The sequence below is a fragment of the Castanea sativa genome, chromosome 11, assembly GCF_040712315.1.
Source record: "Castanea sativa cultivar Marrone di Chiusa Pesio chromosome 11, ASM4071231v1".
Taxonomy (NCBI): domain Eukaryota; kingdom Viridiplantae; phylum Streptophyta; class Magnoliopsida; order Fagales; family Fagaceae; genus Castanea; species Castanea sativa.
Genome location: NC_134023.1, coordinates 6,478,622 through 6,505,202, shown reverse-complemented (window position 1 = coordinate 6,505,202; position 26,581 = coordinate 6,478,622). Strand labels below are relative to the sequence as shown.

At 33.6% G+C, this 26,581-nt stretch overlaps 2 protein-coding genes and 1 long non-coding RNA gene across 3 annotated transcripts; 2 read left to right on the top strand and 1 right to left on the bottom strand.

The window, feature by feature from the left end:
• Nucleotides 1-215: 215 nt before the first annotated feature.
• LOC142615962 (uncharacterized) lies at nucleotides 216-5,158 on the top strand. The gene is made up of 8 exons (XM_075788860.1): nucleotides 216-327; nucleotides 425-574; nucleotides 671-2,053; nucleotides 2,153-2,594; nucleotides 2,728-2,977; nucleotides 3,944-4,102; nucleotides 4,301-4,574; nucleotides 5,073-5,158. The coding sequence occupies exons 1-8, from the start codon at nucleotides 216-218 to the stop codon at nucleotides 5,156-5,158; spliced, it is 2,856 nt and encodes a 951-aa protein (XP_075644975.1).
• Nucleotides 5,159-5,396: 238 nt separating this feature from the next.
• On the top strand, nucleotides 5,397-6,027 carry LOC142615206 (uncharacterized). The gene is made up of 3 exons (XR_012840691.1): nucleotides 5,397-5,526; nucleotides 5,630-5,787; nucleotides 5,875-6,027. It is a non-coding gene; the product is annotated as an uncharacterized LOC142615206 (long non-coding RNA).
• A 13,688-nt stretch (nucleotides 6,028-19,715) lies between these two features.
• LOC142618095 (uncharacterized) lies at nucleotides 19,716-26,379 on the bottom strand. The gene is made up of 15 exons (XM_075791097.1): nucleotides 25,953-26,379; nucleotides 25,060-25,236; nucleotides 24,829-24,953; nucleotides 24,606-24,744; nucleotides 24,259-24,408; nucleotides 24,105-24,158; nucleotides 23,180-23,275; nucleotides 23,047-23,106; nucleotides 22,814-22,888; nucleotides 22,676-22,729; nucleotides 22,353-22,454; nucleotides 21,583-22,245; nucleotides 21,314-21,418; nucleotides 20,783-20,890; nucleotides 19,716-20,099 (listed from the first exon to the last, which is right to left on the bottom strand). Exons 1-15 carry the CDS (start codon nucleotides 26,349-26,351, stop codon nucleotides 19,950-19,952), a joined length of 2,457 nt encoding a protein of 818 aa, XP_075647212.1. The 5' UTR covers nucleotides 26,352-26,379; the 3' UTR covers nucleotides 19,716-19,949.
• Between the last annotated feature and the right edge of the window lie 202 nt (nucleotides 26,380-26,581).

The following is a 26,581-nucleotide window of genomic DNA, read 5'->3' as shown; positions in this document are numbered from 1 at the left end:
AATTTTATTTATTTATTTTATAAAACACTTTCACGTATGTATAAGATCTCAGTTTATAGCAGCTCATTTCTGAAGTTTTGAAAAAAAATGAAAATGCAAGACAAGCACGATTAAAAAGACGGATGCTAATGTTTGAAAGACGATCCAGCAAAAAATGGCACGAAAGGAAAAATAGTTTACAAAATAAGCTTATCCAGGCTAGGAAATCCAGGGGAATGGTCATTGCTGAAAAGAGGAAAAAAAACAAGAGAGATAGAACAGCATTAACGCATGACTGCTCTATGGTCCATTCACCTGGTACAAATATAGATTTTTATGGGTCAAGAGGTACGTTTCTGTGTCTGCCACTTTACTCTTATAAATTTTTTAAACATTTCTTCATAAAAAATTGAAAATAAAACTTTCAATTCACATTGGTTATTAGATATTGATGTTGGCATGGATCATTCCTATGCAGAAACTAGATTGAACATAAGTACGGATGATACTTTGGTAGAAGATGGATTCAATAATTGTGATATATCTCAACAAATCCAACAATCAGAAAGTCAGAGTGGTTGCGAAGAATTTCCAAGTAAATGACTTGACTTAAATTTACAAAGGAAAAAAAAATTATATTCTTTTTTGTTTATATCATTATTGTTGTTCTCATATTTTAAAATTCATATAGGAAAATATACTGAACCTTGGAATTTTGGCTCGCCTTCTTATATATGCATGCATTGCGGTTCAATTTTATGGTATGAAGAGAGAACAGTTAAATCTAAGAGGCCTAGGAACCCAAAATTCTCTCTCTGTTGTATGGAGGGTAAGGTTAAGTTACCTTTGCTTAAGAAACCACCTCCTCTTATTGATGAGCTTTTAGATCCTCTTGGTAGTCAACGATCTAAAACATTCAGAACTCAAATAAGAACTTATAATGCAATGTTCGCAATGACATCTATGGGTGGCAAAGTAGATAGTAGAATTAACGATGGAAGACACCCTTACATTTTCAAACTTAATGGCCAAAACCATCATAGAATTGGAACTCTTCTTCCTAATGATGGCCAAGATCCACAGTTTGCACAATTATATTTCTACGATACTGAAAATGAAGTTGAAAATAGAATGAATATCTTTAGTAATGGTGAAATTGATAGTGACCTTGATCCATCTATTGTTGATGCATTGGTCCAAATGTTTGATGAAACAAAAACTTTAGTGAAGATATTTCGGATGTCTAGAGACCGTTTCTTTGATACTGATGTTCACCATTTAAGATTGCGCCTTATTGGCTCACGAACTACAAATGGAAGAGAATATAACCTGCCTACATGTTCAGAAATTGCAGCAATTATCATTGGTGATATTGGTGCTGAGAATGCACATCGTGATATTATTGTTGAGTTAAAAGAAGGAGGGTTACAATGTATTAATGTGCTGCATCCTTCATACATGGCATTACAATATCCCCTTTTATTCCCATATGGTGAAGATGGTTTTAGGCTCGGCATTTTGTATAGTAATGTAGATGGAATCAGATCTGATACAACTGATTCTGTCACTATGAGAGAATATTATGCATATCGCTTGCAAGAACGTGAACATGAAGGACATACTTTGGTAAATGGTGGTAGATTGTTTCAACAATTTGTTGTAGATGCCTACACATGTATTGAAGAAATCCAGCTTATGTGGGTAAAAGAGAACCAAGACAAATTAAGGATAGAATTGTATAAAGGACTGAAAGATGCAGTTATGAGAGGAGATACCACCCCTGCATCTTCAGGCAAGAGATTTGTTCTACCTTCAAGTTTCACTGGAAGTCCAAGGTATATGATTGAAAACTATCAAGATGCAATGGCAATCTGTAGATGGGCAGGTTATCCGGACCTATTTATTACCTTCACTTGCAACACGAAATGGCCAAAAATTGATCTTTTCCTATCTAGGAAACCTGGACAGAAAGTAGAAGATCGACCGGATGTGATTGCAAGAGTGTTCAAGATAAAGCTTGATAAACTCTTATATGATTTAAAACATGGTCAACACTTTGGGAAAGTAATTGCAGGTATTCTAAACTTTATATTTTAAATATTTTTCCCTTCTTCTTTACTTGGTTTAATAGTAAATCTAAATAAATGTAACTAACTTACTGTTTTGGTGGCAGTTGTCTACACTGTTGAACATCAAAAGAGAGGGTTACCTCATGCACACATTTTACTTTTTCTACATCATGATGACAAGCATCCTACAGCAGCAGAAATTGATAGAATAATTTCAGCAGAAATTCCAGATTTGAATGAAGACTCTTTGGTTTATGAAGCTGTCAAACAATATATGGTTCACGGTCCTTGCGGCTCTATTAATTCAAAGGCAAGTTGTATGATTGAAAACAAATGTACAAAGCACTTCCCTAAAAAATTTTGTTCGCAAACCACTGTTGATGAAGATGGTTTCCCAATATATAGAAGAAGGAATAATGGAAGATTTGTTGAAAGAAATGAAGTCAAACTTGATAATCGATTCATAGTTCCATACAATATTGAGTTATTGGTAAAATTTCAAGCACACATAAATGTCGAGTGGTGTAATCGTTCAAGATCTATCAAGTACTTATTTAAATATATAACAAAAGGACCTGATCGTGCAACTTTGATTCTTGAAGAAAATTTACATATTGATTCTTCTACTGGAATGCAGCATATGACAGATACTGATGAAGTTAAGACATTTAAATTGTAGATATGTATCTGCCATAGAGGCATGTTGGAGGATATTCGAATTTCCTATTCACCATCGAGAGCCTGCTGTTCAAAGACTGAATTTTCACAATGAGGATGAGCAACCAGGTGTTTTTGAAGATACTGATTATTTAAATAGTGTTGTGAACAAGCCAGATATTGAAAAAACCAAATTTACAGAGTGGATGAAAGCGAATGCATTGTATGAAGAAGCAAGGGAATTGACTTATTCTGAATTTCCTACTAAATGGGTTTGGCATAATAGAGACAAAGAATGGAAATTAAGAAAATCTGGAAGATGTATTGGGCGTATATATTATGCTCATCCTGCAAGTGGAGAACGGTTTTATTTACGTGACAACATCATATACAATTAGAGCCAATCCCAAGCCCAGCCTCACTTTTAAGAAAAAAATGTCATTGATTGCATGATACACTTTTTTTTACTGAAGTAAATTAATGGCCCGGCCCGTTGGAATAAATTAATCAAGTCCAAAATTGATGAATCAACTCTTTCAAGTAGTGTACTTATTCAAGTGACGAATCACAACATAAAATCTTCGAACAGTACATTGATTCGGACAAACACACACACACACACACACACACAAATAGAGAATCTCTTCCTCAATTGTTTCAACCGCCATTCCTTCACTGCAACAGCAAACTATTCAGAACACTTCTCTGCAACAATAGACTATTAAGAAGGTGAGCATGATTTTTTTCTATTCAATTACCCTTCCCAATTATTTATAACTGTTCACAATTCATTTTCCCTCTTTTATTTCCATTTAGAAGATTTTTGTTAGGATTTCACTTTTCTTTCCCAATTTTCTTTAACAGTATAAATTTCTCTGCAACAATAGACTATTAAGAAGGTGAGCATGATTTTTTTCTATTCAATTACCCTTCCCAATTGTTTATAACTGTTCACAATTCATTTTCCCTCTTTTATTTCCATTTAGAAGATTTTTGTTAGGATTTCACTTTTCTTTCCCAATTGTCTTTAAGAGTATAAATTTGTTAATGATTTTTCTTAAACAAAAATTATGGTTTCCCTAGAATTATTTACTGTATATTAAATTCTGTTTTGCTGCATTACTTAATAAGTATTAGGTTTGAATACCTTTTTCTCTATTTTTCCAGTTAGTTTTTCAAATTCTTAAAATCTTTTTGTTTGATTTTTGTATTGATTAAATATTGTTTTTGTTTTACAGATTTTTAAGATGAGTATGGAGTATACAACTTTGAAACAGATATCAAGGGACAAAGATAATTCAATACTGAAAGTTAGAGTTTTACGAATGTGGGATGCAATTAATATAGCAAACAACCATGATCTGATCAGCCTTGATATGATATTGGTTGACAAAGAGGTAAATTCATAATTGATTCCCTTTTAGAATAAATTGTACTAATATTATTTTATTAAAACTTGAAACCAGATAATGTAAATTGATTGTTATTTACTGCTCCTATTGATTATAGAATAATATAACTTTATTAAAACTTGCAACCAGTCAATGTAAACTGCTCCTATTGATTAAGGAATAATTCATTTGAAATATTCGTAGGGAACATTGATACATGCAAGCATCAGAAAGAATCTTGCTCAAAGTTTTCGTCCACAACTAAATGAAGGCGGCATATATACAATTACAAATTTCTTAGTTGAAGAAAATAAAGGGAACTATCGTCCAGTACATAACCAACTCAAAATACTTTTCAATTCTACAACTTCGGTCTCAAAATTCAACGGATTTGATCATTCAATTCCTCAATCCCAATTTGAATTTGCTAATTATGGAACAATAGCTTCCCGTTGCTATGACAATACTTACTTGACTGGTAATTTTAATTGTTTTACAAACCAAGCATCTACTTTTACAGAACTAAAAAATAATGAAATTCATATGTTAATACTGATTCTTACTTTAAAAAAAAAAAAAAAAGTGTTCTTACCAGATGTGATTGGCATATTGGACTACATTGGAGCCATTGAGGAGATCAAAACAAGAGGGCATCCAACAAAGATGAGAAACATTCAACTGTTGTTAGAAGAGTAAGATATATAAACATCTTTTCAAACTCATATGTTATAATTTTTAAATAACTCAAATTTACATATATACAAATTCAGGAGCAAATCAATTCGAATAACTTTGTGGGGAAATACTACACAACAAATAGATGATGATTTCTACAAAACAAATAAAGGGCCATTCATTGTAATAGTCACTTCAACTATTGTGAAATCTTTCAGAGGTAACAATTGATTAACTCATTTATTAAATACATAATATTTATGTATCTATAATGCTTATAAATTTTATAACTTTTTTGTAGGTGAGTATCAGCTATCATCCACTTTTGCAACAAAGTTGTACGACAATTTAGACATTCCAGAAGTTGCAGAAATTAGAAACAAGTAACTATTATTACACTTTCTCTTTTCAACAGTGTACCTACTTAGCAATATTCCTTAAATGATATTACCACAAAATTGTATCAAATAGATGCTATACAAGTTTAAAAAAAAAATAAAAAATAAAAACAAGCAGATATCTTTAAGAAAGAAATGTTTATTTCAGTTTGCTTTCATATATATACATATAGAAACTGTTCTGTTTATTTTTAAATAAATTATACCTAATTTTTTGTTAGATACACCACAATGGACATAACCGTAAAAGATATACTGCCAAAGGAACTACCTAAACCACAAGATGAAGAACTTGCCTTACATAATAAAAAAACAGTGGCTGAAATAAAGGACTTGGAATGGAACTCAAACACAAAGGTATCAACTATACTCTCACATTATGAATTTATCATAATTAGTAACTGTTTATATGTTTTATAATAAGATATAATTTTATAAACTGACTAAATTTGTATTATAGGACTTACTGGTAACATGCAATGCCAAAATCATTAATATCAACAACAAATATGGATGGTATTATGTTGCATGTCTTCTATGCAAGACGAAAGTAAAACAAGTCAAAGGAGTTCTATGGTGTGAACGTTGTAAAAATCAGCCAAAATTTGCAGTCCCAAGGTAATTATTCTACTAACAACTTTATAAATTCTCAAACACACATAAAATATATATAATATTCTACTAACAATTTTCTATTTCAAACAGCTATAGAATTCAAGTCCAAGTACAAGATGAGACCGGTTCAACCACATTCATATTGTTTGACAAAGGAGCTGAAAGAATTATATCTAAAACTGCAAAAGAACTTGCAGAGATGCAAGAAGAGGTAATTTCATATATAAATGTCAGCCCCATATCTTTATTATCTGAAAACTGAAGTTTTAATACATTTTTACCAATGTTGTACACACACACATATATCCACGCACCATTTAATATAATCTACACACACACACACACACATACACACATACGCATACACTGAAAGAAAATTTCTGGTTTTACATCTCATGCAAAACCCACAACGGAAGCAACGAACAAGGATCTATTTCATTCATGGTTGATAACGTGCACTATGTAAATTTCAGAATTTAAGAACAAGAGAGCGTACCTTGGTGTGGAGAAATTCAAAACAAAGATTAGAAGCACTTGGGAACACTTTTAATCTTCACTCCAATTCCACTTTACGCCCAAAATGTGTGGTCTCTCAATCAGTTTTTCAAAGGGAGAATGAAAGTGTGTCACACACTTTCTCACACACTGTTTCTTTTTCTTTTCTAATCTCTCTTAATAAAAATTCTGTATGTTTCTCCCTTTATAACTAACTAATTATCTAATTGGGCTGGCCTATTGGGCCTTTCCAATTGGGCTTTAGTGTGTGGGTTGGAGTGGGACCAAAAGGGACCAACAAGACACTAGCTCCAATGGGCCTTGGGCTTTTCCGTCAACTCTTGACAAGTCCAAAGTTACCATTAATTATATTTAATACCACTATATAAATGTAATTGCACTCTAGGCCTTATTAATAAATTATATCCCAAGACTTTATAATACACGTAACCCTTTCATAAAATATTCGTAGTAACACAAAGTCATAAATGTAGACTGCCACTTTGTAAATTACTACATCTTATCCTTGAGTACCCGGTTTAATTCTTTAAAGTTATTCATTATATATTTATGAAATCCAATTTCATAAATATATACTTTAGCAATTTCTTACTAAAGTGGTTAGGCCTAACTCTTTGAATAATTGAACCCATTAAACTTATCTCAAGGGAATATTTTATATCTCCATCAAGAGACTATGAATTCCATCTTGAGAATATATGTTCCATCAACACTAAATGTGGCTGCCCAACATACTGAGATTTTGACCGTAACTTTAGTCTCACTCCTGATATATCAAAGCAACATATACTTCATGATCAGGTCCATTATTCTCTCAGGATTAAGAGTTCATGCAAATAGAAGTCGTGAGATTTATTATTCATTTGACAGTCGTTAGGAAAATAATAAATCTCACAGCGGTCCTGTTCAATATATTTTAACTCTTAAAACATATCAACATATCAACTAGAAGTTTTCACTTCCATGATCAAGACAAATCATCTTAGTTGACACGTTATAGTCTTCGCAAATGAAATGCCCAATTTCATCACCGACTACAAACTATAAATTCTGAGTTTACAAAGAACTTGTGATTTACATCTTCTGTGACTTTTCACATAAATCACATACAATGCATCTCATGGACTATATGATAATGTCCCATATTCATGTTACCATTATTTTAGATAATAATAAAATAACTTTATCAATCACAATATTAAGTCATACATCATGTCATACATAATATCATACATAGCATCATACAATAGGATTTAAGGGCACTAATCCTAACAATCTCCCACTTGCCCTAAAGACTATTGTGCACTAATCTAACTCTCATTGCTTCCAAATGTGACTCGAAAGTCCTTTGAGGCAAGGTTTTGGTAAAAGGATCTGCTAGATTATTTGCACTTTCAATCTTTGCTACCACAACATCTCCATGAGCAACAATGTCTCGAATGATGTGGTACTTCCTCTCAATGTGCTTTCCTTTCTTGTGATTCCTTGGATCTTTGGATTGTGCAACCGCTCCACTATTGTCACAAAAAAATGTGATGGGAACTTGCTCCATTCTCACAACACCAAGATCAGAAAGGAATTTCTTGAGCCAAACAGCCTCATTTGCTGCTTCACAAGCAGCAACGTACTCGGCTTCCATGGTGGAGTCCGCAATACAAGATTGCTTAACACTCCTCCAACTTATGGCTCCACCTCCCAAGGTAAAAACACATCCTGAAGTGGATTTTCTGAAATCTAGATCTGACTGAAAGTCTGAATCTGTATAGCCAATGGGAATCAAATCCTCACTATGGTAAACAAGCATATAATCTCTCGTTCTCCTAAGATACTTGAGAATATGCTTTACAGCTTGCCAATGTTTTGGTCTTAGATTTGATTGATATCGGCTGACCATGCCAACTGAATAACAAAAATCTAGTCTAGTACAAAGCATGGCATACATGAGACTTCCCACTGCAGAAGCATAAGGAACTTGTCTCATCATATTTTCTTCCTCTTGAGTCTTAGGCCTTTGGTCATCAGACAGAGGAACTCCATGTCTAAAAGGAAGCAATCCTTTCTTGGAGTTTTGCATGCTAAACCGTTCTAGAACCTTACTTATATATCCAGCTTGTGATAAGCCTAACATCTTATTCTTGCGATCTCGCCAAAGCTTGATCCCTAGAATAAAGTTAGCCTCACCCAAGTCCTTCATATCAAATTGGCTTGACAACCAAACTTTAACCGATGACATTACCCCTACATCATTCCCAATGAGTAGAATATCATCAACATAAAGCACTAGGAACATTACTACTTTGTCTCGATGTCTTTTGTACACACATGGTTCATCAAGATTTTGTTCAAAACCAAATGACTTGATTGCTTGATCAAATCTGATGTTCCATGACCTAGATGCTTGTTTAAGTCCATAAATGGACCTATTCAACTTGCATACCATATGCTCTTGGTTCTTTGCTATGAAACCTTCTGGTTGCAACATGTATATTTCTTCTTCAAGATTGCCATTAAGAAATGCAGTCTTGACATCCATTTGCCAAATTTCATAATCATAATGAGTAGCAATGGATAAAAGAATTCTGATAGATTTAAGCATGGCTACTGGCGAAAAAGTTTCATCATAATCAATACCTTCTTTTTGTGTATACCCTTTCGCCACTAGTCTTGCTTTAAAGGTTTCAACCTTTCCATCTATCCCTCTCTTTCTCTTGTAAACCCATTTGCAACCAACAGGTTTAATGCCATTAGGCGCCTTTACAAGATCCCATACATGATTGGAATCCATAGAATCCAATTCAGATTTCATAGCTTGGACCCAATGATGTGCATCTATATCACTCGTTGCTTCACCATAAGTGTAAGGATCCGATTCAGCCTCTTCTGAGATAGCCTCATAAGTTTCTCCCAAACCTATGAATCTTATAGGAGGCTGAATAATTCTCCCACTACGACGAGGCACCTGTGTACTAGACATCTCATGAGTAGTATCTTGTGGTGTATCTAATATAGTCACATCATCCCTAGTTTCATCCATTGGTTATTCAACTACAGGTTCATTCATTTCAGCCAAGACAACTCTACTTCTAGGAGTAAAATTATTCATATAGTCATTTTCCAAGAATTTGGCATTTGTGCTAACAAACACTTTATTATCCTTATGACTATAGAATAAACCTCCAACTGTTCCTTTTGGATACCCTACAAAAAATACCACTTCTGTTTTAGACTGTAACTTGTCAGACTTTCCTTTCAACACATGTGCTGGACAACCCCAAATGTGGAGATGTCTCATACTAGGCTTACGCCCATTCCACAACTCTACAGGTGTTTTAGGAATAGACTTCGAAGGTACTAAATTCAGAAGATACATTGCAGTATTTAAGGCATATCCCCAAAAAGAAATTGGTAGAGTCGAATAACTCAACATGGACCTAACCATATCTAAAAGAGTCATATTCCTTCTTTCTGCTACACCATTTTGTTGTGGAGTTCCAGGTGCAGTCAACTGGGATATAATCCCATTTTCAGTCAAGTAATCCTTAAAATCACCAAGAAGGTATTCGCCACCTCGATCAGATCGAATGGCCTTTATGTGTTTACCCAATTGATTTTCAACTTCAGCCCTAAATTCTTTGAACTTTTCAAAGGCTTCGGACTTCCGTTTCATTAGGTACACATAACCAAATCTCGAGTAATCATCAGTGAAAGTAATGAAATACTCATAGCCACCTCTTGCTTGGATTGACATAGGACCACATACATCTGAATGTACTAGTTCTAGCAAATCTTGCGCTCTTCTACCTTTTGTATTAAAAGGTCGTTTGGTCATCTTACCTTCCAAACAAGATTCGCAAACTGGAAAACCATCAAAGTCCATGGGCTGTAAAAGTCCCTCTTTGATTAGTCTTTGAATCCTACTTGAATTGATATGACCTAAATGCAAGTGCCATAGATATGCATCACTAGTAGAAGGAAACTTTCTCTTTAATGATTTCACATGAGAGTTACTATCTAATTCAGAATTATATAATTCATGTTTATCAGGAGTTAAAATATAAAGACCATCCACAATATTGCCAGAACAGATAAACACTTTATCCTTCTTTATTACAACATTATCTTTCAGGATAACACAATATCCATGTTTACCTAAGTAAGTTGCAGAAATTAAATTCCTACGAACATTAGGTACATACAAACAGTCTTCCAATATTAAAACTCTAGACTTAAAACACAAATTAAACACTCCAACAGCTTCAACTGGAATCTTGCTCCCATCAGCCAAAGTAAGAAATAGTTCTCCCTCATTCAATTTCCTAGTCTCCTGGAATCCCTGCAAAGAATTGCAGATATGATTAGTACAACTTGAATCCACACACCAGGAATCTGTTGGATTCTGTACCAAACATATTTCAAGAAGAAATGAACTTTTCATACCCTTATTCTTGGCAGCCTTGAATGTTGGACAATTCCTCTTCCAATGTCCTTTCACACCACAATGGAAACACTTTCCTTTGGTTTTCTTTCCTTTGTTGGCAACCCCTAAGGCAATTTTTTTACCATCTTTCTTAGTGAAGTCCTTCTTCTTCTTCTTCTTACCCTTGCCTTTCGACTTAGGTTGAGAAGTAGAAGCTTCACCCACATTGGCTTCAACACTAGAAGTACCAAGGATGCCTTCCGCCACCACTAACTCATTCATTAATTCAAACAAAGAATAAATCTTTTTGTTCATATTATAATTGAGTTTGAATTCCTTGAATGATTCTGGTAGTGACTGGAGTATCATATCCACTTGGGATTCTCCATCAATGTCGGCACCTAAAACTTCTAATGTGTTCAGATTAGCAATCATCCTAAGGCAATGCTCCCTCACTGAACTTCCTGCAGCCATTTTGGTATTATAAATTTGCCTCATGGTTTCTTGTCTTGCAGAACGGCCTTGCTCACCAAACATCTCCTTCAGACTATGCATTATGTCCGAAGCAAGTTCTACATCCTGCATTTGATGCTGTAGAACATTTGAGATAGATGCTAGGATGTAGCACTTGGCCATCTCATTAGATTTCTGCCAACGATCATATCGTTGTTTTTCCTCAAGAGGAGCATCTAATGAAGGAAAGTTAGGACATGGTTGAGTAAGCACATATTTGTGCTCTTCAGCAGTAAGAACAATGTCCAAATTTCTTTTCCAATCAACATAGTTGGATCCAGTCAGTTTGTTTTGGTTAAGAATAGAAACAAGTGGGCTAAATGATGCCATGACAAAATCTGAAAATAATAAACATGAATATAATAAGTAAATTAGACATTATCAATTTAGCATAAAAGCATATAATATGGAACCTTAATAAAACCATAAAATAACATATGCAATGACAACCCAATCTCATATTCAATATCCCTCAGCATAGAGTGAGCATAAAATACTATAATTGATTGAGAACTACTCTCATTATTAGTACTATCATGATAACTCTTATCAAATACTAATAATATGCTGCTTTATATTTAGCCTCTAAGTAATAATAGTAAGAACTCAGCATAGAGGATACTATAATACTTAGTCTAGTGTATACCATTGTCTAGAATTATGTGTAACCACATTTCATCCCTTTAACAGGCTTATTTTGTAGTACCATGATAAAACACCCTCCGCATGGAATGCAAAGCTCGAAACTAAGACAAGGTGTTTATCAAACCACTATAAACCAAGAAATTCAATCTTGTAGGACCATGAAATAAATACTCTCCGCATGGAATGCTAAGCTCGAGGCAAAGACAAAGTATATATTTCACACTACTATGAACCAACAATGGAGGCCGTGAGATCCAACCCTTGAATCTCTCTCCCACTAGATATTTTAAATTAAAGGTTTTTAAGATCAAAAACCATAATAATGCTAGACACGTTGAAAAAATAATCCTAATCTAATTAGGAATAAATTTCATTAAACTAGCATTGACGTATATAAATATATATATATATATAACGTAATAAAAATCTTTATTATATATAAAAATCTATATTATATTATATATAATATAATATACAAATTAATATATATAATATATAATTATTACATTATATATATATATATATATATATATATATATATATATATATATTTATATATGCCATTGACTTGTCTTTTTCTTAAGTCACGGTGGGCCATCAAGAAAATATACTCCAAGACAATTCATGAAAGAAGAATTTGATTCATTGCAAGTGTGCCAATCCGTATCATGCAATCTAAATAAACCAAAGCACATTTCATGCAATAAAGGACAAAACATGCAACAAGACAAAGTCAAAAATGCACCAATTGAACTTCCCATGCAATCCATGAAATTCCACTTCCAAGTCAAACGGTGCAAGGATGAATGCATGCAAAAGGTAGTTATTTATATATATTAGTACAACTTCCATCCATGAATGAAATGGTAGTTATTTTTTAAAATAACTACCATCCATTTCAATAACCACCTATCCATCCGTATGGAACATGTATAGAATGTAAAAAGTGGTTATCATTTTGAATGTGCCCATACATATTTCAATGGCTATAAAGCATTAACATTCAATCATATTCTTCCATTAATGGTTATAGAATCAATGACCAATTCATCCACAAGCATAACAATATATCACATATATTTATCAATGCACACAAAATTTATGGAACAATATTTTTATGCAGAAATTTGAAAACACAAAGATATCGGTTTTCTTAAATTCTAAAATTCAATCACACGCTATACAATCATGATATGAAAACCTGGCTCTGATACCAATTGAAGGAAAAATTCTGGTTTTGCATCTCATGCAAAACCCACAGCGGAAGCAACGAACAAGGATCTATTTCATTCATGGTTGATAATGTGCACTATGTAAATTTCAGAATTTAAGAACAAGATAGCGTACCTTGGTGTGGAGAAATTCAAAACAAAGATTAGAAGTACTTGGGAACACTTTTAATCTTCACTCCAATTCCACTTTACGCCCAAAATGTGTGGTCTCTCAATCAGTTTTTCAAAGAGAGAATGAAAGTGTGTCACACACTCTCTCACACACTGTTTCTTTTTCTTTTCTAATCTCTCTTAATAAAAATTCTGTATGTTTCTCCCTTTATAACTAACTGATTATCTAATTGGGCTGGCCTATTGGGCCTTTCCAATTGGGCTTTAGTGTGTGGGTTGGAGTGGGACCAATAAAACACTAGCTCCAATGGGCCTTGGGCTTTTCCGTCAACTCTTGGCAAGTCCAAAGTTACCATTAATTATATTTAATACCACTATATAAATATAATTGCACTCTAGGCCTTATTAATAAATTATATCCCAAGACTTTATTATACACGTAACCCCTTCATAAAATATTCGTAGTAACACAAAGTCATAAATGTAGACTGCCACTTTGTAAATTACTACATCTTATCCTTGAGTACCCGGTTTAATTCTTTAAAGTTATTCATTATATATTTATGAAATCCAATTTCATAAATATATACTTTAGCAATTTCTTACTAAAGTGGTTAGGCCTAACTCTTTGAATAACTGAACCCATTAAACTTATCTCAAGGGAATATTTTATATCTCCATCAAGAGACTATGAATTCCATCTTGAGAATATATGTTCCATCAACACTAAATGTGGCTGCCCAACATACTGAGGTTTTGACCGTAACTTTAGATCTCACTCCTGATATATCAAAGCAACCTACACTTCATGATCAAGTCCATTATTCTCTCAGATTTAAGAGTTCATGCAAATAAAAGTCATGAGATTTATTATTCATTTGACAGTCGTTAGGAAAATAATAAATCTCACAGCGGTCCTGTTCAATATATTTTAACTCTTAAAACATATCAACATATCAATTAGAAGTTTCCACTTCCATGATCAAGACAAATCATCTTAGTTGACACGTTATAGTCTTCACAGATGAAATGCCCAATTTCATCACCGACTACGAACTATAAATTCTGAGTTTACAAAGAACTTGTGATTTACATCTTCTGTGACTTTTCACATAAATCACATACAATGCATCTCATGGACTATATGATAATGTCCCATATTCATGTTACCATTATTTTAGATAATAATAAAATAACTTTATCAATCACAATATTAAGTCATACATCATGTCATACATAATGTCATACATAATATCATACATAGCATCATACAATAGGATTTAAGGGCACTAATCCTAACATACACACACACAAACACACACACACACACACACACACACACACACACACACACACACACACACACACATATATATATATATATATATATATATATATATATATATCCACGCACCATATACATATTGCTAATTGTATGAAACTTTTTTCAAACATATTTTCAAATTAGATGGGAATACAATACCAAAAGAAATTCAAAAAATAATTGGCAACGAATATTTGTTCCAACTGCATCTTGATGAATATAATTTGAAGTATGGAAAAGAAAATTACACAGTTTTGAAGATTTTGGAGATAGAAATTTCACATAAGCAAAATGACTCATGTAAAGTTGAAGAGCATCAGGTAATTAAAGCATAATTACTTACTATATGATTCAAACATTAGTTTACTCATAATTTACTATATAAATCTAACTGATACATAAAAATGCAAATTATTGCAGGACACAATGGAGGAAATTGTAAAAAAATCAAGGAAGGACAAGTACATAGCCAGTCCAAAAACAGAAATAGGAGAAACATCTGTTGAAAGACCTGAAAGAATACCGCTCCAAATGCTTCAAAAACGTCAAAAAAGTGCTAAGCAAAATGCAGCAAAAAAGAAAAAAAACTGAGCTCTAATGTATATACTACCTTACTGTACAAGTGTTTGTGTATTTCATTGTATTGTTATTTTTATTTTCTTTAGAAGAGTAAACTGAATGTTCTACTAAATTACTGCAACTGTAATATTTCATTTATAAATTATCATATTAAAATTGTAACATTCACCAGGTATGATGTGAAATATTTATATGATAAGATTTTTTAACGTAGTGTTGTGTGTTGTAGTCTTATTGTCCTCTATTTTATTTTTCTCCACTTTATAGTGGACCTCTGAAGGCTTACATTGAAGGTTTGCATGCAATTTTGAGTAATAAAATTGATCAACATAATTTCATCATGTGGTTCTCTTCATTTTAAAACATATTCACCAAATTGCAAGTTACAGGAAATTAGAAATATTTCTAAGACCTATTTGGGAGAGTAAAGAGTATTTAATTTCAATCGATTTTGATTGTGGTTCTTAAATTTCTCTTCTACTTATGAGATTACAAATGACCCCGCGCATTGCACGGGTTAAACACTAGTATATATAAAAGTAGAGGCCTCATGCGAAAGTGCATGAAGTTCTACCATGTGGCACTGTAATCTTGCATTTAGCCTTTTTAACCTATTTTCGTTAAGTTGTTTTTACTGTTACCCTAAGAGTCACATTAACCTATTTTTACTGTTATATAAAATATGGCCAGTGTTAATACATGGGCCATTGTCAGCCTCAATTAAATGGAAAATGGGAAAGCTATAAAAACAAAGGCTTTCAACATTTACTAAAATCCCATCGTGTTTTGCAACTTAGTTGTCATTTCTCCTTCTACATAATTTAGTAGTTTCATATTGCCAACCTCTTGGTATTCTTCATAAAATGGTTGTTCTTACGTTCCAATTTTATTTGCCATTAATTTATCCAACTTCAGTTACTGCCTCTCTCTCTTGCCTCTTATCTTTATCAAAGTTAAACCCCCTCAAATGAGATTGCCAAAAAAAGGTAGATAATCACTACTCAAGAAGATAGAGAACAAGAACTTGATGGCTAAAAGAGACTGTCATAGATACAAAAGAAGCAATTTTCAATGGAAGATCAACTTTTTAGGTCGCATGTTTAATGAAATTTCTCTTAGACAGGTGATTTGTAGTCCTTTGATTTTTTTTTTTTTCATTCAAATTCAATCTCACTTTATCTCTTACAATCTCTCTCCTTACCAGATTTTATTTTTATTTATTCCTTTTCTCTATTTCTCTCTTTTTACCCTTCTTTCTCTCTCTATTTTTTTTAAGATTAATGAAAACCCTGATCCTTTGCCAAATCCGTTGGTTTAAACCCCCACTTGGGTCACAAACCCACATAACTGAGCTCAACTAAATAGTAATACATATTACTTGATAACAATCATTGTGGTAGAGCACAATTGGGTGGCTTAGATTTTATTTTCTAACTCATAATAAGTTAAAACTTTGCAGTGTTTTATATATATATATATATATATATATATATATATATATATATATATATATATATTCTTTTGGAATTTTGATTATATGTTATTGGCTTATTGTTGCATGCCATATGTTTATTGGAAATTTCTTTTTGATGTGATGTGAAATTTCATATTTTATATGAGCTACGTTCTTCCCATATTGTGATCACTGTTTAAGGTTGATTTCTTTGAAAATTATTTTTTGGTTGGAACAAAGATTATGGTGGTTCAATTCAACTTATATCAAAGTCTTTTAACTAAATGGGTAAAAGGGATTTGGCTAATTGGTGAAAGGCATTTTTCCACATTAAATCTGCCAAACAACTCAAATCTTTGATATGCATTTATTACTTTAAATGTTTAAGATAGATTCAATGCAAAATTAATGTAGAATTGTAAGAGTTAAATTCAATGCTTTGGTTAATTTGATATTTTGTCTCAACACATTTTTCCAAACAATACATTCTCTTCTTCAAACTTTTTTGTCATTAAACTTACAGGAAAATTTTAGAAGGGAAGGAAGAAGAGGTGGTGGAGGAACTTTTTGAGATAGCGTGGATGTTGTGGAGTTAAAGAAATTAATGACTTTTTGAATAGCAGTACAAACTGCGTGGTGTGATGGCCGAAGAGGCCATATGTTTTGCTACAAGACTACAAGACCCATAATAATCTGATTGCACATAAGAATCCACCAATTAAGCATAAAAAACAACCTCCTCAAGAGATGTCCCTGATGATAAATTTTGATGGAACAATATTTAAAGAACAAAGCACATTGGGAGCAAGAGTTTTTATTCGAGATGATAATCGGTACCTCATTGCAACATTGAGTTGCAAAGGGAGAGCAAATATGGATTAGGAGGAGGCAGAACTAGCAGTGGTTGGCTAGGCCGCTAGGCTATTAATTTTGCAATTGGGATAGGTGCAAGAGATATCATCTTAGAGGGAGATTTAGCAAATGTTATTAACAAGCTATGATCCGAGGAGGAAAATAATTCATGCTGGGAGCTGTGGTGGAGGAAGCAATACTAAGAATGAATCTGTTCAAGCCATGGAAGGTAAGCTATTCTAGGTGAGAGGCGAATCAACATGCATATGTATTGGTATGGCTTGCTTATTGATTCGCTAAACACTGATGAAATGAAAATAAATAGTATTTAATTCAAGTTATATTTGATTAGTTTAAGGGGGGAAAAAAGAGACCAAAACCCCAACATACTATGTCTCTCTAAAATGCTTCCAAAGAAGAAAAGTTTCAATTGCTCCATATACTCTATGCTGGTTTTGATATATGATTCTATTTGTTTCACTCTATATGTCATTTGTTTTGACTCTTTCTTTTTTCAATATTATTATTGCTACAATTTCATTGATTTCTTTTTTTTATCCTCCATGGGCAAATACACTTCCATTGTGGACCCTTATGATCACTATTACATTTGTAGAAGTTTTTATGTCGACATCTATTTTCTGTTGTTAGATTTGATCCATATATTGCACCCTAAGCATGTTATAATTCTAATAAATTTAATGCAAAAATTGGTAGGAGGACAATTACTAATCTACTGTCAACACCTTGGTTCATTTACACTTCTAATACCTATTGCATTGAGTGTTTTTATTATGTCATGAAGTATAATATAATAGTTGAATAAATTTATTTTGAAAAATTACTGATTTTTTCAAAATTTGTTGTAACTTCAGTTACATTTTTTTTCCCTAGAGGATATTAAAAATAAGTAGATATGGGTTTCACCGTTTCTAATTAGTTTTTACTTATCTAAAATTCTCAACCGTGTTTAAGGCAATAATCAATGAAGCAGGAGCCTATGTTGCAAAAAATATTTGTGCCATGTATCTTTCTATTTTGAAAGAACAACATTCTTTTTATTTAGCCTTCACGGCCACCATTTTAGTTTGAGTAAACTTAACAATTTAAAATATGGTCATTAGTTTCACATTCTTTTGTATATTAATCCTAACAAATTATACTTACTCTATTTTTAAAAACATGTAATGTAATTGAAACTAATTCCTCAAACATTAAATACATAATGAGTATTATGTATGGTCTAGAAGATAATTTCTTATAAAATATTTTAAAATAAATTAATACCGCACCCGTGCATCGCACGGGAACATTGGCTAGTAAATAAATAAAAGAAGACACAAGCTGATTTAATATTTGGGCAACATGTCCTTTCAGCTATGGGGAGGAGATGGAAGCAGGGTGGAGTAAATGACTTGGCTTTGCACGATGAACGCCGATTTCCACTGGCCTGGGTCCCCCAAGCAACTCTCTCTCTCTCTCTAGAAATAAATTTGTGGTCTTTGTTTTTTGAGTGAAAATGTGTGATCTTTTAAATATTATTTCATCATTATTTCTTTCTCAAAAAAAAAAATTGGAATAGAAAAATGGTAGAGAATTTATTAGAAAGTGTTTTTGAAAATGTAAGTAAACAAAAGGTAAAAACTATTGTTTACTCGTTAAATAATAAAAAAATATAGAGAGCGCTAGAAATGCTCTTAGATAACCATTACTATCAATAGTGAAATCAAATTTAACATCAAACCCATCCAAATCTGATCGAGACATACCCAAAACAAGTCCAATCCACCGGCAGCTAGACTCAGCCATGCCCAACTAAGAAAGGAAAAGTGAAGTTAGAACAAAAGTGATTCTAACATGATGTTGAGTTGGAATTTTTATTGACATGATAAATTTGGATTAGGCCAACTCCTACACATGGCAGGTATCGTAGGTTGAGAGATTACTAGTAATATTGTCCCGATGGTATTTCTTCAACTCTAGTTTTAAATGCATGTTATATGATTTGACAAGTCCAGAAACACCAGCAGCGAGTAATTGCTAAGCTATAGTTCATAAGAGTGTTACTTAAAGTAACTGGTAGTAATTATTGCAGCAGAGTGCAGTTGAAATCAAACACTTGGTAATGCGAATGCCTCATTGCATTTGAAATCCAATACTGGGTTGTGAATGGATATTTTGTAGTTGCTAAAATGCTAAATTTAAGCCCTACACAAAACTCAATTACATTTCGAACTTCAAATATGCCTGAGTAAACAGATATTTTTGAGACATATGAGAAGCCACGTATTGATCTAAATTAAAAAAACTGGGATCATTTTCAATAAATTTCTGATAAAATTTGTTATTTGTGCTGCTAGCTGTCCCAGCAAGATTTTTGTAGTATTGTACTAACTTGCTGTAATATTTTCTTTGAAATATAAGTTGCTAATTCCTCGGGGGGAAAAACTGGCAAAATAATATAATTTCCATTCAAAAAATATAACAGGTAACATTGTATAGGAAAGCGATAAATGTTTCCAGTCATTTCCACGCTTTCCTCCCACGAAACTGTTTGCCTGCACGCTGTTGTTTTTTCTTCTTCTCTAGTTGAGACCTTGCTACCTTGGCTTTCTTTGCCGCCATAGGCAGATTCTTCTTGCGCTCCTTCTGCCTATTGCTCAGACCACCAGTCTGCCCAATGACAAAATGGTATAAGCAAAATTCAAATAAAGTAACTATATGATGGCATCACAGCCTAATACTTATCATAGATTGAACACAATAAGTCATAAAAAGAAAAAGGATAAGATGTTCAACGCTGTGCTATTCTTAATTATCTTATAGGTTAAAGTTGTAACATTATTGAACAGAAAGAAAGAAACAAAAGATAGCATTGGGGGGAGAGAGAGAGAGAGAGAGAGAGAGAGAGGGGAGAATCTGAAGCTAAGGCGCTGGTCAAATAACACCTTAAGGAAGAAGAGAGGAAAGCATAGGTTTTCAAGAGATTGAGGAAAGGAAAATAAAACCAAATATTTTGCCATTATACCCTCCTTTTCTGCTATTAGTTTGTGGATAGATTGTAAAAGTGGACCTGTGAGGGAGGGGATCTTTCCCTCTCTGATTCTCACTTTTTTCTTGCCATCTAGAGCATCCAAAAAAGGGACAGGAGCTATCCTTCCCTCCCTCATTTTCCAGATCTTTCCCACAAACCCCTTGATACAGGCTGTTTGGATTCTGAGGTAAGGATGTTATACACATAATTCTCAAATTCAAAGCCAAACTTATAAGAGAACTAATGAATTGCATACCAATCTAACATCAGGATTCTAAAAGGCAAGTAAATGAAGAACATGAAGTGTCAGAAAAGGAATTACCTTTTTCTGCTTTACAGACGTTCGAGCCTGGTACTTCCCTCTGTCCTCCCTCCCTGCCCTAACTAATGCTAATCTTTCCTCCTTGCTCATCTTCTTTTTTACATGAGCCTACAAAATACATGAAAAAGTGGATCAGTATAAGTTTTAAGGGAAGAATCCTATGTGTTAGGAGAAAACAAATTAAACATCATGAGAAAGAATGAATATGTTGCAAGAGATTTACAATATGAAAAACTTCTGCTGCTTTGTAATATAGAATGCATTTCCAACTTAAAAACCATTCCAGCACTCAATTGCTCAATGTACTTTTTTCAATCAGTAAGTTTACACATGCACCTAGTTGGTTTAGAACCCATACTCAATGTTCCTATTTCGGAAGGATTCTTGCTCCCCACCCCTCTTCTTTCACCCCCCCCCCCCCACAACCCTCTTTTTTCCTCTGACTCCTTTGATGACAGGATTCATCATAAAAAAATTTAAAAAAAAAAATGAACCAAGACACATGAGCCAGTAAAGAAATAAAAAACTTACTTCAAGCTTGGAAGGATCGACTCGCTTGGTACTCAGTTGATCAGAACTTGGGATACCCTTTCTTAACCCATGTTTAACCAAAGCATCATTTGCATCCTTCTTAGCCTAATAAAATAACCACAAAAGCACCCAATAATCAACATGCAATGTTATGAAATCTAGTATCACAAATTCACAAATATTAAAGAAACTTTGCATCATTGTTTTCCATGGCACGAAGTTAAAAATTAACCCCATTTTTTCCTTCAAGTCTGATACCAATACAATACCTTCAATTCCCTGATTCTTTGGAAGTCCTCATTAGAAAGAATTCCATCAGTTGAGTCCGGTGAGGTTTGCCCCATCGTCACTCCTGCCAATCTCTTTAGAGCCCGAAGGCTTGAATCAGCAGCAAGCAATTGTCCATCAAAATCAGACAACTTCCTCTTTTTTGCTTTAGATCCTCTTCCTCCAGTTTCACTATCCCTAACATTGGCGTCACTAGTTTTGCTGGAACAGTTTGTTGCTTCATTCACATCCTCATTTTCTGCCTCCATCTCCTCCTCTTCCTCCTCTTCTTTCCCATAATCATCATCATCATCATCATTGTCACTAACATCACTGTCATCACTGTCAATAATGTTATCTCCATCTTCATTTTGAGCTACTTTGTGATCTTCTAATTCATCATCTTCACTTCCAGTAATATCACCATATAGCTGATTTTCTTCATCATCGCTGGCAACATCAACCTCATTATCATGATCATCATCAGAATCATTGGATGAGGACCTTTCAGCGTCACTAATATCCTCCTCATTATTGTCATCTTCTTGTAATAACTCAACACCAGGAACATTGCTGCTCACATTGACTTCTCCATATGCTTTTGGCCTTGCCTTTGGGTCTGTAGGGCGCCCACGATCCTTCTTGATTAGCAGTGCAGGGCAAACCTGCACATAAACGAATTGATGATTATTTCTAAATTGATCGTGGGCATGAAGCACAGAGAGAGAGAAGAGAGAGAGAGATATCACAGCTAGACAGTAGTTTCTAATACCTCTCTAAATAAAGTAATTAGTGAACGAGCTGCTATTGAAACTGCTTTCTCATGTGATTTCTTGTACAGTGCAAGATCTTGCAGCAAATCTTCTGTCATCAACTAGTTGCCAGGAACAAAAATATTAACCCTAACACATTAACAGCACTAAGAAAACAGAGTTACAAAAGGCTACATATGAAAGGCAAAAAAAAAAAAAAAAGGAGAAAGAACACGATGAATAGGTCCAATTACCATTTACAAAAAGTTTTTAGACAACTTTGAAACCACCATGATAATCTCAGATATAGGGATAAAAGAAAATGAAATGTATAGGTAGTTACCAATGGCATGCGTAAACAAATCTCCCTTATTACATTCAGTCCAACAGCAATGGCCTGGAAAAAACAATTTGACTTAAGAGACAAATCCATAAGTAACTGAAAAGGAAAACTTAATATAATGCAGCTGTGAAGTGGCACCTCTGGGCGTGAACGATCATGTACAAACTGATTTACTATCTTTCTGAATAGTGGTTCAACTGCATCAGGTGGCACCTGTTTACAACACAGTCAATTGAATTATTTATAGGTGAATTCTTGAAAGTTCATATTTCAAAAGTAGAAACTTGGGGGAGGGACAGATGAAACTAATCAAATTTAGCTATAAATTACAGTATAGTATCCAATCAAGCAAAAGAGAAAAAGCTTAATACCATATCATGACAGGCCTGAACTGCTGCTGCAAGTAAACTTGTGACATCACGTTGATGGGGCTGCATTTATCAATATAGTTACCACCTCAGGCATCAAGGTAATTACAACTTAAATGCATGAGTCAGAAAATACCTGAATATATTTCTCAATGAAATGATAAAAATTCAACAGAATCAAGCGGTGAAGCCCAACTGTTCGAGCTATTACTTTCAGCATCATCATCCTAACCTGAAGTTTACACAGGGTAATAATCAAAAGAGAGAATCATTCAGATTCAGCAACATTTTGTAAACAGTAAGAACTAACAAAAAAAAATTAGCTCTCATTTCTTTTTTCTTTAAAAAAAAAAAAAAAGTTTTCCCTTGTAAGATAAGAGTAGGTCAGTCTTTGCCTCCTTTTCTTTACTGCAGAGCATTCAGCATTTAGTTACTCTTAATTGGTGAATCACTTTGCTCAGTGTTATTCATGAATTAATTAAAATTAACAAAGAAACTTATGTATTAGAACAATAGGTTGCAAAAGTTGTGCAATACAAACTTTACTCTAGAACATGGTTCAAAACTTTTATACAAATTAAGGAAAAAAAAACAAAAAAACAAAAAACAGAAAAGAGAAAATAACATATCCTAAATTCTGGGGAAAAAAAGGGAATTAAATCTATCCTTCTAATTCATAGAAATCATTTTGAAATGAAGATAACAATAGGTAACACTTGCATTGTTCCTGATATCAACCAAATAGATTGTTTCAGTATCTCATCTATTAACTCTTCCTTTCCAACACCCAACAATTTCCCTGGTTCAGTCCTCAAGACTATTTCTAAACAGATAATCTTCTTTTATTATGTACAACTTTGTCTTAATTTCCCCATAATTCTACAAATCTAAACGTGATCCAATCTTTCTTTCATCTTAGCTTCTTATGCCATGAACAATTAACAAACCTAAGCTGGCAAGAAAAAAAAATACAGCTCATTGACATAAGTAATCCCATTTCAATGACTTTAAAGCAGAAAATCTGTTATTATCTAACAGAAAAATGAAACATAATTTCTCACCTCAAAACGTTCATTGCAAGTTTGAAGCCGAGAGAATAACTTCTCAACAAATCCCTACAGGCAGAACGGAAATCTAAAATCGCCTTCTATGTAAAGAAAGAATATTAGAGTAGAATTCACTTGACCGAAGATAGCAACAAGAAAACTAAAGTACCTGTGCATCTTTAAGATGGTTAAGTGGGGAATAATTATTCAATGAGACATTTTCTGATGACAGACGTTGTTGCCTTTTCATGCTACGCATTGCACGCTGCAATTTTGCTTGCTTTTTCTTCTTGCTTGAAACTGTTCCTTTATGGTGTGCCTGAAATTATTAGAAAATTACATTACAATACAATCAACCAGCTGCAATTTAAAGTTTTACAAATAACTTCTAAAAATACTTGCCATCAGCACTCTAAATGCATCACCAAAACAACAGTACCCTACTTTTCTTCATATAATACATTGCAGTAATCTGTATAATTGAAGTGAATTTTCTATATAAAAAGTGCAACTAACATTATAAATAGCCTGTTTATTGATGACAACATGAGGAGCTTGAGGATTCGGGTCATCTTCACCACTTGAAGCATCACTATCGTCATCATCTTCAATCTTCTCGTAATCAAGAAGAAATGACAGAGCAGCAATCATGATCCTGATTAATTTAAGAAACACAAAATTGTGACATCCGAAATCCAAGAATGGAAAATTTTACTTATGCTACATGACTAGTAACTACCTTGGTGACGAATGAAAACACGCAGTAGCAATGGCATTTGCGGTTCTATCATCAAACCACAACTTCCTCCGATGAAGCTCACATAGCGTGGTGAGAGCTCTCTTGGCTTTTGCTTCATCATCTTGCTATCAAATTATACACAAAAACTCAAATTATTAACCCAATGGACCTCAGATTCACGGTTTTAACTTTTCAGCAAACAAAAAAGGAAAAATGATTAGTACTACAGACCTGTAGCATTGCAAACACAATATTTTGGAGCTTACGATTCTTAGCATCATTCTTGTGCTTCTGATTCATTCGCTTAATGCTATGAATAACATGAGAGAAAGCCAATTTTCTTAAAGGCTTATCGCCTAGAGTCTGTAAGTCCATGAACAATGCTAGGGTTTCTTCAATATCAATCATCTAAAACAACCAAAACAAAACAAAGAAAACGTGTCAATGTTCCAAAAATGACACCGTTCATATAAACATATATGGGTTGGTTTCATATTAAATTTTACATCGCTCAATATTGTTTTAATGGATGCAAATTCTAACAAAGCCACCTGTTAGAATTACAATATCACCCGCAAAATGTTTAAATTAGAAGTTTTTGTGTTCGAGTCGAAACCAATTTTTAAAATTAACACGAGTTTCTGAATCGAATAGTAAATTTGGCATGCGTGTTACCAACATAGAGAACACATAATTCATCATCAAAATTCACAAAATTTCAATCCAATAAAAAAAGAGTTATTAGCTCGTTAGAATTACAATATCATCCACAAAATGTTTAAATTGGAAGTTCTTGTGTTTGAGTCGAAACCAATTTTTAAATTAACACGAGTTTCTAAATCAAATAGTAAATAACATCCAATCCGCACGAAATTTTGCATGCTCGTGTTACCAACATATAGAACACATAATTCATCATCGAAAACATGTCAATGCTCCAAAAATGACTCCGCTCATATAAACATATATGGGTTGGGTTCATATTAAATTTTACATCCCTCAATATTCAAGTTTCTTAATCGAATAGTAAATAATATCCAAAAAATTTACAAAATTTCAATCCAATAAATAAAATAGTGTGAAAAATATTACTTAAAGTTACACGAGATGAAGGAAATACCTACCTGTCGATTAGAGAGTAGAATGAGAGATTGGGCGACGTGGCACCGGAGGCCGGAAGGGAGCGATCTAGAGGCGGAGGAGAGCAAACCGGCGAGTTGTTTGGGGAAGTCGGCGAGGTGGTTGGGGTAAAAAGGGGTGACATGGGCCAAAATCAAGGCTCTGTCGCCGAGGTCTTTGGCGACGGAGGGGTCGCTGCCGATGCCGCTGATGGAGGTGAAATTGAGCGCCGCTTGTTGCTGAAAGAGTTCGAGGGAGGACTTGAATTGGCTGTAGAGGAGGATTAGCTCCGACTCGTAACCGTCCGGGTCGGACTTCATCTTCGACTGGAGTGTTGGCAGGCTCAGCTTCTCGGAGCTCCGGCCCGAGGCTGAGAGAGCCTCTGCGCCCTGGTGAGAAGGCATTTTTTTCTTTTTCTTTTTTTTGGTTCAGAGAAAGAGAAACCCTACAAAAACCCCTATTTTCTATTCTTGCTTTGTTCTCATGTGATTTTGAAAGCGACCTAATAGAAAATAGAAACCCCTCTAGCCTATTTTGGTTTTTTTTTTTTTTTTTCTAACTATCATTTTTATTCATTAAAATAAAGTCATTGAATTTTTTTTTTTTTTAAATTTAAGGATAACAATTGTGTCAA